Consider the following 12,999-nt stretch of genomic DNA (forward strand, 5'->3'; position numbering starts at 1 on the left):
CAAATAACGTTTCTGCTGGATGGTGAGAGTGGGGAGGGGAATAAATGGAGGCAGACAAGGGGAGATGTGGAGACAGAGGTACTAATAATGAGTGAATGGGGAGTGTATCGAGGTCCGGATGCGTAAGCAGCCCCGGAATTGAATCACTGATCTACAAATATACAAACGCGAAGTGACTGATTTATGCATATGTGTTTGCACATATTCAAAATCCACCAACGCAAATGTGCCAACTGCATCTTTGGCATCTTTATGTGTACTGACTGAGTTAAGTGTGCAGCTTTAATACATTATGCATCAGCCCTCAACATGCCCTTGACCGGGGTGACATAAATTTCACATACATTACAGATGTAATCCATTCTAATGAGCTTAGACTTTATCTAGTTTGGCGCGGAATACACAGGAGAGTCACTCCACTCAGGGGAAGATAAATATCAGCACGCCGCGCACTCCGCTTGTGTTGGCGTACTCTTAACGTCAGAACAAATAGGCGCAAAATCGTACGAGATGTCGGAGTACATGCAGCAGAGGAGGATTTGATTATTTACCTGGAAGTGGGGGCCGACTGCTTTCACTTTAACAGTCTTGTTTACTAGCTTGGTGCACTAAGCTTTCACTCCAGCTACGGAGGATTGTTGCATTTCCTCAGCAACTGGAGAAAAAAGACGACATCCTCCTCCGTACAAAAGCTCGGCGTGGCTACTTAATGTGTGTGTATCTTTTTCTCAACAAGAAGAAACATCTTAAACAAAACAAAACAACCCTAAAAAAAATTGCAAAATTTACTTTTTTTTCTTAGAATAATAAAATATAGTCCCTGCTTCCTTGCCATATGCTGTTTTTCTGTGATAGTAACAGTGATAATAATACTGTCATGAGTTAAGCTGTGTCTCAATTCAGGGGCTGTATCCTTCCAAGGATGCAATCTACGGAGAATGAGTCACAAGTAGCCCGTGTAGAACACTAATGCCGAACTTAAATAAGACGCTCTGGTCTACGAAGGATTTCCTGTTTGCGTCTTACACTTGCATCACCACATGCTGCTTCTTTTGCCTAGCAACAGGTAGCTAGCTGGCTAACAAGCTAACACAACTTACGTCAAAATCATTTCTTTCAAGGGCCCCTTTTGTTTTTTTAACATGCGCTATCCGGTTGTTAAGTGGTGACGTCTGCAGTGGTGATCTCTGAATTAAAACTGTTTCCAAGTCCAAGCCGCTACGTCTCATATTTACAATATGCCACAGTGCTGTTTTGTGTTTTCCTCTGTGTGACTTGATAATTTGCTCCATCACCATCATGATCACCATTGCAGCCGCCACCCTCACAACAATCAACGGTACCGTAGGCAGCCAGCTAGCACTAGCTACAGCACCGGTAGCTAGCAGGATTGCAAACTCGACATGGTGAAAACAATGGTAGGCTGTAATTTGTGTGTGTTTTGAATGTGTTTTAAATGAAAATACATTGAAATTGTGTTGAAATAACTTGTATACATGTTTTTATTAATAAATAGCTATAGAAAACCTTTTTCCCTCTGGGGTACCCCCCAAAAACAGACTGCGTCTTATATTCCGGTGCGACTTATATTCCGGATTTTACGGTAAGTGTATTCCCCGGCGCCATCTTGTTTGAATTGGCACGCAACAAATCCCTGGATACGTTGGGCCGCTAGGCTGCTAGGACAAGGAGTACGCATTTGCAGGTTGCATCCGAAGGAGCCTTCGATGTGCCGCTGTGACGCAATGGGCCTTCAGAAACGCCCTTCGACCCTGAATTGGGACACAGCTTTTATTCCTGTTTAATTCTGTATCTCATTTCCTGTTTTACTTTGTCACTTTGTCTCCTGTGATGTTCTACTTCCTGCCTTTGCGTGATTTCCTGCTTGTTTGATTACGTGCCCCTCCCTTACTGTTTTCACCTGCTCCTTGATTCTCTCACCTGTGCCTGATTTCCCTCACCTCCCCAGTGTATTTAGTCTTCCCTGTTTCTGTGCCAGTTTGCCCTTCGTCTGTCTTTGTGAAACTTCGCCAACTTCTGTCGGACCTTCGTGAAACCTTTTGTCCACTTCCATCAGCCCTGATCCCAGTCTCTTCGCGGCCCCCCTTGTGTTTCACCTGTTGCTGTTTGTTGCAGTAAGCCTTTTGCCTTTTGTCTCTTTGCTTGTTCAACTTATTCTTGATCGTCTGCATCTGGGCCCTCTCCCTTTTTTGTTTACTCTCGTTTATACGACTTTGTGCTGTCCATGCCATCGTGCAACTTATCCACCACATTCCTCTTTTGTTACGTCGCTGCCATTTGACTGGACAAGCGGCTCTGGCAATGGCTATCACTAAACCTAATTAAGTAGTTTATTCATTAAAAGAGTGGCTAAAGTCTCTGCTTTTCAGATGATAAGCGACAATTCACACTCAGTCATGAATCCTATTGTTTTATTAGATTTAGGAAATTGTCTTTGCGTCCTCATTTAGTCGTATGATACGGAGGCAGGATCAGGAGGAAGCTATCATTGAGTTGCAAGGCTGGGATTTCTTCATAAAAATAATCACATTATTATTCACACCACAGTATTGTGTTACTATTACATCCCTATAGTTCTATTATATTAAATGTGTATAAAGAAGTTGCGTCAGCCTGCACCGAGGACTTTCATTCTGATGGGAAACACTGAAACATACTGCAGTCCTTGCAATTATCACAACATAAAAGAGACGTAATTTTAATCAAATGTGTCTTTAAATTGCATTTCAAACCAAGAATTTCAAGTTGACTGAATGTTATGATTTAAAATTTTAAAGACTGATTATAAATCGCTGGCTTTTTGCAAACGGAAGCAGGTCATCCTCTATTAATGTACCCGTGTAATTCTTACGTATGGCTGACAAGGTGTTAATGATATACGGAGATTTTATGACCTATTTAATGTATCATCTCATTCCGCTGTGACTCAAATAGAAGTAGCAGGCGCTGGGTTAATCAGTCATGGTAGTTATGAAGGTGTCACTTTGAGACCGAACTATAGTGTTACACGTGTTCCTTTTCCTGCTGCTGAATCGAACACCAGTTATTGGACAATATTGTAAAGTGTTTGTGTTCAAAGTAAATATGATGTCTTCAGGAAATTGTCCCAAGTGTGTGCAAGTACGTCTGTATATATGTGACTGACCTGTATCCTGATCACAGATCTGCTCGCAGGGCTCGGTGGCCCTCTGGCCGCAGTAGTCCTGGACCCACTGCGTGGACGAGTTCGTCTGATAGTAGAGGGTTAACTTGGCCGGGTTCAGCCAATTGGAAACATCCAGGAAGCTGCCCATGCTCACCACAAAACTGCTTCCTGAAAAAGAAAAGACGAGAGAGAATTATGTGGCTTGATTGTTGGTATTTTTAACGCTCTCGTCCCGGCTTTAATGCAAACCCAATCGGAAAGTAGCTCATTCTTTTGTTTTCACTGTAATTTCTATTCCCATCCTGACCAGGCTGAATTTAAATGAGAAAATTAAGACCTATAATGTGCGTATTGATGAGATTTCCTTGGTAATTGCAGTAGAGGGGCTAAAAGAGTTTCACAAGTCAATCAGTAAATGCTATGCTCATTGACGCTGACTTACCTTCCTTTTTTACTGCTCCCAGGCCAATCGTTAAACTCTGATCGCTGAACAAGATTATCCCTAATTGATGCCAATGACTTTTACTTCCAGAGGGAGCTGAGGGGAGATTGTGCTTGGGCTCTCTGGTGAAAACAATGAGTCTGAAACAGCTTTATTCTGTGTTTAGTGCTGGCTGTGGAGGGTCAATTTGAGGAAGTGTTTGCGGTAAGTATATATTTTAAAAATTAGGCAAGGGCTTAATGAGAAATTGTGACGTGAAAGCCGGTGATGGAGGTCTCCAGGCTCAGGATTAATGCAGATAGAAAATCTGAGTCACAGGAAAAGTTACAAGGCCGATGCCCTGCGGTAAAATATACAACCAAGAGAAAACAAACTTTGATTTATACTCACAATATGCAACACCACCATTTTTTGTTTTTGTTTTCAGCTTTCTTCCCATTTTAGGTGTTCCAAAACCACAATACAACACACTCCTACACACGTGAAGATACCAGCTGCTTCAGTTTCCAATTTGAAAGGGAAGTTTTGCACCAGGACAGCCTCATCCACACAGTTTTGAAAAATAACACTCCTATGTTTAAAGGGGGGGTATTATGCTAATTTCAAGCTTCATATTTCACCCTGTGATTCCTGTGGAGCAGATTTGCATAATTTACAGTTCGAAAAAAAATATTTTTCTCACTCTGGTGCTCTGTGCAGGCCCTCATACAGCCTCTCCCTGAAACGACTCAGTCAGCTCCGTCCCTTTAAGAAACCCCGCCCCTACAAGCCCGCTTTCTTCTGATTGGCCAGCTCTCCGAAGCCTGCCGAGGGGCAGAGATCAGTGTTTGAGGCACGCCTCCTACTCTGTGGCCACGTTACAGAGTTGTCGGCAAATAGTAAACTTCACTTTTTCGATTTGAAATGAACGTCTGCTGCTCTTGTCCTTTGGGAAAGTAAACACTGTCTTTCCTTCACAGCCAAAGAAACACTTTCTCCAAGTTAACCAAGTTGACGAGCAGAGCCGTTGAGCAGAGTGGGGGAGTGAAAAAAATTTCTGAGGCAGACTGAGCTGCTGAGCGTGTCCTTTAACTGTCCCAGGGGCCGGAAGTTCTGCTGTGTCTCGGGCTGATGCTCAAATATAGAGTTCTTCCACTTTGTGACATCACAAAGTGAAGCATTTGGAGAGGTCTGCCTGAAAGCAAGCGTTCACAGCAGCCTGCACACTTTTTTAGCAGGGGATTACTCCAACATACTTTTACCTACAGATTTGAAACTTCACCCACATTCAGTATGGACATCCAACATTGTAACATTATACATATGTCTTAAAATGCGAAACAGTATCATACCCCTCTTTAAGTTTGTCTTTCTGCCTACTTGGAAAGAAACGTTAGCTTTTGTATGATTATGCCAATTATAAATTATTATTAAAATACTTCCTGGTTAATTTGGTTTAAGATATTGTGCTACACAGGACTGCATGTTTTCTTCCTGCTACTCCACAAACAATAGTCATAAATTAAATATATAATTTACTTTAATTTAATTTTTAAATGAGAAAAATATTGACTAATTCCACAGAAGCAGGGAGTTTTTTACTCTTAAAAAACAGAAGCATCCAAAATGCCAAAAAAAAGGCTGAATTCCACACATGATTTCCAGGAAGGGCTCCCTGAAGCACCTCCAGGGTCAGGCTGACCAAAAGGTGAGCATAACAAGGCCAATTCCTGCAGCCCTGCACTTTAGTGAGCACAAGTGCCAGTAGCCCTCATTTACTGAGAGAGAGGAGAATAATGGCTTCAGCTCACACAGCGAGACTGATTATGGGTTCGTTTCTCTCAGACCTGTAAAGAAAAACCCCCTCCTGAGCGCTAAGAACAGGGCTGAATGATGGCAATTTAACCGTGCATATTGAGAATTTAGTGCAAAGGTCTGGGGAAACATATTTTGTTAGATTAATCCCCTTTCACCTGTTTTGGGAACTATTTTGCACCTCGGTGTCACTGGTGATAATTAAGGGAATTGTGCAGTAGCGGTTGTTATTTTATCAAACAAGTGCTACAATTGTCCCCTTAAAAAACAGCCCTTAACACTGACTGGCACATTAACGTTTTACTGTTATTATTTGAATTTTTCATTATTCATTCATTTGTTTTTGCTGCAATGTTTTCTGCCTTTTAATGTACGTTTACTTTATCTTTCATTTATGGAACAAGAGACACACAATTACCGTAAAACTCTGTGTATAAGAGGCACTTTTGATACATTTTTTAAATCTAAAAAGTGGGCTGGGCTGTGGGGTGCGATCAATATACCAGTATAAAATGCAGAGAGGTATTTTATTGTGTTAGGGTGATGATGGCACTGCAAACTAGCCGTCATATTGCCAGTGCAGCTGCCACCCTCACAACAATCACTGTTACCAGCTGAGCTCAACTACCGCACCGGTAGCTAGCAGGATTGACACTGGATATGGTGAAAACAGATGGTAGGCTGTTATTTGTGTGTTGTTTCAAATAAAAATACATTGAAATAGTGTTGAAATAATTTGTATACATGTTTTGTAATCATAAATAGCTTGAGAAAACGTTTTTACCTCTGGGATACCCCCCAAAACAGGCTGCGACTTATATTCTGAATTTTACGGTAGAGGTTTAGCTACATGACAGCTACAATTATTCCTTATTACATCTTAATAAATTAAACATCTCCTATTCTTCCCACCCTTTCTTCATTTCATAAATTACCTTTGGACTGTGGTTTTATGAAGGGGGGGGGGGGGTATTATGCTAATTTCAAGCTTCATATTTCATTCATTGATACCGGTGGAGTAGCTTAGCATCATTTACAGTTAAAAACACATTTTTCTCCCACTGGTGCTCTGTACAGGCCCTCATACAGCCCCTGCCTGCAACGACTCTGTCCCTTTAAGAGATTCCGCCCCTACAAGCCTGCTTTCTTCTGATTGGCCAGCTCTGTCCAAAGCCTGCTGAAGCTGCACTTTGTGACATCACAAAGTGCAGCATGTAGAACAAACTGTGTTAAACCTGGCGTTCACAGCAGCCTGCAGACTGAGCTGAGAAGCCTGGGAATTACTCCAACATACTTTTACCTACAGATCTGAAACTTCACCCACGGTTGGTATGGACAACCAGCATTGTAACATTATATATATGTCTTAAAATGTGAAACAGCATTATACCCCCTCTTTAAGATAGTTATTAAGAATAAAGATCCATGAGAAGCATAATTTCATACACCTCTAAGAGATGTATTCAGTCAGCATCATGGAAACTCATTGCTAATTTAGGTATGGTTGACATTAAATAGGCTTACGTTTAACATCCTCTTTCTCTAGTTCTTCCTTTCACCTACATAATGTGGTAAATTCTACTGTTGTGTCACCCTGCCACTGAAACCGATACCTGACCTCATCCATTGTCTGCTCCTCTGGCTACTAACACGCATTACTACCCCGTTATACAGAGCGTATTGTATAAAGAGTCAGCTTATGCGTCACCTAGTAGCCATGCTGCAGCATTATAGTTTTCCCTGTCCGCCTGTGTCCGTCCTGACCTAACTTATATTTATACATGGCTTGCAGTTTGGATTTGCTTTGTTTGTTTATCTGTTGGATTTGTTTGTTTGTTTGCTCTGACTACCTGCCAGCTGCTGACTGTACGCCTGCCAGACCAGCGGCTTAAGCTGCTTTTTATCGCATCTGCTCGTCCTCAGGTGTCTGCTGTTCTCCGTCCAATTACAGTATTTGCAAGTTTGCAGAGGAAAAACAGAAGGAAAAGGCAAAGGCTGTTTAAAGGTCCTTTAAGGTTAAACTTTTTACATATTTAACGATTAAAAAACATACAGATTCTCATTTAGCTGCAGCTGTAGCCGGGTTAAAATGTCGTGTTTTATCCGAGGGTGGCCTGGAAGGAAAGGTCATCAAAAATCTTCATTTGGAATTACTTCTCTGGTGATCATGAAGAGCTGGGGAATATTTAACGGAGTAACCATTATTTTGTAATATCTTAAAAGTTAAGAACTGTGCACAGGGTCAGAGGTCAAATCAAGGGCCATCCAAGCCTTTTTTGTGGAAATGTACAATTCTGCCCTGTTAGCAATAGAAGAGCAAAGGTCAGGAGGTCACCAGAATCAATCAATAATAATTTTCTGCGAGATACACATCGCCATATTAAATTTCAGAGCACGCTGACCAGTTGTAGAGATATCCTGCAAGGAAGTACAGTGTATGAAGGACAGACAAGCTAACTAGCTGTTTAGAGAACTCGTTGGGGAGAGAGAATTTTAGTATTCTCAGGGCCTGTGTCCAATAACGTCATGTATTTTCTATACAAGACCAATGCAGTTCAGCTTGTTCAGTGCTCGGCGTCCTCAGTGCAAAAACGCCCTTGTCGCTTCATTCACAGCACTCTCAGTTGAAAATACTTCCACTTTTGGAACACCGCCACGCTCTTCAATGTCTCTTCTCCCTCACAGACCAGTCAAAATCAAGAGGGGGCGGGACTTCAGATATCAACGCTGTCAAGAACAATGGCGGAGGAGAAGCTATTCCTTTTGTTTTTTCGAGGAAACTATGTCTAGAGCTGCTGCTAATGCCAGGACACGATTCCTTATGGTTGTTCTTATGCTTTTAAAATTTGTAAAATTTCCTTGAGTAGAATTACATTACATACATTATTCAGTTTAGATGAAGAGTCATAGAGGAGTGTAAAAGTTAAAGTTATATATCCTTTTTTTTCTTGAAAACTCGAAAACCATAATACGACCCGAACCGTGAGTTTAGTGATCCGTTACACCCCTTCTAGCAACAGTAAGCGCAGATAACAAGCGGCCTGTAGTTGAGGTTGTGGGTGCTGCCAGCGCAGAAAACGCTGTTAGTGGTGTTCAGTGAGATTTGTATCTGAGAGTATTCCATGTTTAATTCATCAAACCCTCTAAAATGCACTAAGTAGCCCATTTCCTCCTAATAAATGCAACTTGTTCATTTGGTTTAGTTTTGCTGTTGGAATACAGCACACAAAAGCTATTAAAGCACGATCGGCAGCTAAACCAATTAGAAAATATTAACATATAATAAAGCAGTCAATGGCGTGTCAGTAAGCGCTGTACTGTGACAGAATGATGAAGGTGGATGCTACAAAAACATCTTGTAAAATCTAATATGAGGGGTGGTATAAAGACATGACAGTTATGGAGAAATTGGATGAACGTTCTAGCCTACATTACATTAGGTGATGTAACACTGTCAGTTGTTATAAGTAAGAATGATCCTTGACGGCGAGCTGGAAGAAGACCCCGAGGCAGACGCACACTGAGTGAGATAATTTCCCTATTGAAACGTGCTGTGACACCTGCCAATAAAAGGAAAAATAAATAAAAAATTCCCCCCAAAAAAGATTAGATTTTGATATTTAAAGTGAGTTTTGCCCTTTGGAGAATACTGCTGAATATCTGTATGTGATTGATCCAACAGGTCTGAACCAGCCTTTAATTTAATACCTGTAAGATGACTCAGAGTAGGAATCAAAAAATCTCATAAATCACTAATATGCTGCAGATGTCGCTATCATTTGATAGATATTTCCAATGATACTGTGTTCTAATTGATGTACTGTATAAGTAGACTGTGTTGGAAGGTGGTTACATGTAGTTAAAAAATATACTATAAAAGTTCATGTCCTGTGTTCTCTGCTATTTCTATTGTGTGTCCTAGGCACACAAATTGTGGATGGATGTGTGGGCGGACTAGAAATGAGGTCCCGGCGGCAAGAGCACCTGATCGACTGATATGTGAACGCTGAGCTTTCAGAGATATAGCAATCATTAGTTAAATTGCCTCGGCTCTTCACTCCCTCTTACTTCACTTAACTCCTTGCACAATTCCTATAGTGGCGTCTCTCTTGCCTCCCAATGAGTTTAGACTGTCAAAACTTGGCAATATATGGACCCAATTTACAAATATACCGAAAAAAGAAGGAGTTTAAAACAGACGTTACTAGAAAACTAAAGAGTGGGTTATTTTTCCAATCTATTGCGCGCAGTTATACTTAATAAAACTGGCAGAACTGTGAGCTGCAAAACAAAGCAAAAACAAATATGCTCTGTGCACACGACTATTCATCAGTCTGATTGCTCCAAATGTCATTCAACTTGCTGTTATAATCGCACATTTCTCCATTGGGAGCTGTCACTGCGTTGGCTTTATTGTCCTGATTTTTGCTCATTTTTTAGGCTCCGACACATGATTTACTTTTGTGTTGCATGGACGTGCATCAGTCGTGCGGAGGGGGCTTTTCCTCTGAAAGGCGCTGAAATTGAAAACCACAAATCACAGATGAGGGGGTGGAAATTTTTCCGGCAAGACATTTGTAAATAGAAACAGGGGAAGCACGAGGAGCTGTCACTGCTCCATTAGCTGTTCCTCCTCACAATAAAAATATACACAGATCAGCCATAACATTATGACCACCTGCCTAATATTGTGTAGGTCCCCCAAAATAGTCCTAATCCATCAAGGCATGGACTCCACTAGACCTCTGAAGGTGTGCTGAGGTATCTGGCACCAAGACGGGAGCAGCAGATCCTTTCAGTCCTGAAAATTGCGAGGTGGGACCTCCATGGATCTGACTTGATTGTCAAGCACATCCACAGATGCTCGATTGAAATGAGATCTGGGGAATTTGGTAGCCAAGTAAACACCTTGAACTCGTCGTTGTGTGCCTCAAAGCATTCCTGAACCATTTTTGCAGTGTGGCAGGGCGCATTATCCTGCTGAAAGAGGCCACTGCCATTAGGGAATACCGTTTCCATGACGGGGTGTGCTTGGTCTGTAACAATGTTTAGGTAGTTGGTATGTGTCAAAGTAACATCCACATGAATGGCATGACCCAAGGTTTCCCAGCAGAACATTGCCAACAGCATCACACTGCATCCGCCGGCTTGCCTTGTTCCCACAGTGCATCCTGGTGCCATGTCTTCCCCAGGTAAGCAACGCACACGCACCCGATCGTCCACATGATGTAAAAGAAAACCTGATTCATCAGACCAGGCTACCGTCTTCCATTTCTCCATGGTCCAGTTCTGATGCTCACGTGTCCATTGTAGGCACTTTTGGCGGTGGACAGAGGTCAGCGTGGGGACCCTGACAGGTCGGCGGCTATGCAGCCACATACCCAACAAACTGTGATGCTCTGTGTGTTCTGACACCTTTTTATCAGAACCAGCAACCAGCAACTTCTTCAGCAGTTTGAGCTACAGTAGCTCTTCTGTTGGATCGGACCACACGGGCCAGCCTTCGCTCCCCACGTGCATCAATGAGCCTTGGTTGCGAATGACCCTATCGCTGGTTCATCGGTTTTCCTTTCTTGGACCACTTTTGGTAGGTACTGACCACTGCACAACGGGAACACCCCACATGAGCTGCAGTTTTGGAGATACTCTGACCCAGCCTTTTAGCGATCCCAATTTGGACTTAACCCTAACCCAACACAACAACTTTGTGGACAAAGGGATCACTTGCTGCCTAACATATCCCACCCACTGACAGGTGACTGACCGCTGACCGGCATCAGTGAGCCTTGGCTGCCCATGAACCTGTCGCTGGTTCGCCTGTTTTCCTTCCTTGGACCACTTTTGGTAGGTACTGACCACTGCAGACTGGGGACACCGCACAAGAGCTGCAGTTTTGGAGATACTCTGACCCAGCCTTCTAGCAATCCCAATTTGGACTTAACCCTAACCCAACACAACAACTACGAGGACAAAGGGATCACTTGCTGTCTAACATATCCCACCCACTGACAGGTGCCATTGTAGCAAGATAATTGATGTTATTCACTTCGCCTGTCAGTGGTAATAATGTTATGGCTGATCAGTGTATAAAAATTGCATATTTTTCACCCTCCTGTATCCTCCTCTGCGGTATGCTGCTTGAAGGACAGCTGTATCCATCAATGACGGAATGTTGCTAATATGATGACATGTTCCATGTTCTATATCCTTTTTAATGTCACACAAAGCACAATGTTGCCCAAGGCTGAGGTAGGTAATAGGAGGAGTGATACAGCGTGTATGGCTGTATCTCAATAGTGTTTACGCCGCCTCCCACGCCAAGGTTTATTCTGATTTCTTGCAAGCCTTTTTTTTCCCTTTACTGCAAAAAATCTGTTAAGCTCGTGGAATTTTCTCATCATGTAGCTTCAATTAAAAAAATAACATAAGTAAAAAAGAGTGTAAAACAGATTTTTTTTACATGCCTTTATATTAATATTCTGCCAAGGTCTGATGATTGTGTTGCACTTACCATCAGCGACAAAATGCTCAGGCACATGGAGGGTGACCTTGACAGTGAGAGGGCAGGAGTCCTGCGTGGCATAGACAATGGCGACGACACATGTGCTGATGGTGATCAACGTCAGGGTGACCTTATTTAGAGGACTGTGTGGGTGTCCTGGAGGAAGAGAAAAAGAGATAGGGAGGGGGGAGAAGGTAAAGGTGACCAGTTTGACAGAAGCCCTTTTGTTACGATCAGGGTCACATACAGATAACTGCACTCCTATAGGAAGTGACAGCTTTCTACTGCACACAGGAACCAAATCCGCACATAACACAAACTTAAAACTAAATCATCCACTTTAGCCTTAGCTTTGTTGAAAGTGCAGCCGATAAGCCTCCCTAAATCCTTGAAAAGGCAGATAATTGAACTTCTGATTTATGAATCTAACCCCGGTTCAAGTTTGGCCGGAGTAAGTAAAATATGACTCAGAACGCCCGAGCTCCTGCAGAACAGCCCCAGAACCATTTGCCAGGGTGATATATGATCTCATTGCCTCTGACAGGGTTATAGATTAGTTGTTTTGGTTGCCCTTTGGCTCCGTCAGGGCTCCCGTTTCCAAGCCAGAATATAGAGAATGAAATTAGCCGCTTAACCTCTGTATAGTGGTATTTATCATGGGAGGAAGTGGGCAGGTTTTAGGGAGGGTTACCAGGGTGAAACTTACTCTTTTTTTTGTTTTTTTCTAACCTGGAAAATATCATACATTGTGATCTTTTAGAATGTGCAGGGTTCAGAAAATGTGTAAATGTTTTATTAGGAAGAGAGCTACAACCTGTACAGTGCTGGTTTGTAGAAAAAGTCAATACTGTACGCCGATTCTCTGTGGTAGCAAATCTCTGTGCTGGTTAGTTCATGTATTTTGAACAAATTTCCTATGTGCTGGTTAGAGTCAGTGGGTCCTCACTACGATGTTACAATTTCATCTGACAGTAAGTATTACTATCACTATGTTTTATTATCCATATAACTTGTATGATAAATGGACTGTACTTATATAGAGCTTTTGTTCCGACCACTCAAAGTGTTTTCACACTACATGTCACATTCACTCAT

General features: G+C 42.2%; 1 protein-coding gene across 1 annotated transcript in view; it reads right to left on the reverse strand.

Annotated features, from left to right (window-relative positions):
• LOC138601843 (astrotactin-2-like) overlaps nucleotides 1-12,999 on the reverse strand; it is a 329,634-nt gene that overhangs the window by 159,896 nt on the left and 156,739 nt on the right. Inside the window, exons 7-8 of the mRNA XM_069673098.1 lie at nucleotides 11,914-12,060; nucleotides 3,167-3,334 (exon numbers count right to left, since the gene is read on the reverse strand). Coding sequence (XP_069529199.1) covers nucleotides 3,167-3,334; nucleotides 11,914-12,060 — 315 coding nt within the window. The remainder of the gene's footprint in view (nucleotides 1-3,166; nucleotides 3,335-11,913; nucleotides 12,061-12,999) is intronic.

Source organism: Semicossyphus pulcher, unplaced genomic scaffold (assembly GCF_022749685.1).
Source record: "Semicossyphus pulcher isolate SPU_LCO1_2020_fin unplaced genomic scaffold, fSemPul1.0.p SCAF_22, whole genome shotgun sequence".
Taxonomy (NCBI): domain Eukaryota; kingdom Metazoa; phylum Chordata; class Actinopteri; order Labriformes; family Labridae; genus Semicossyphus; species Semicossyphus pulcher.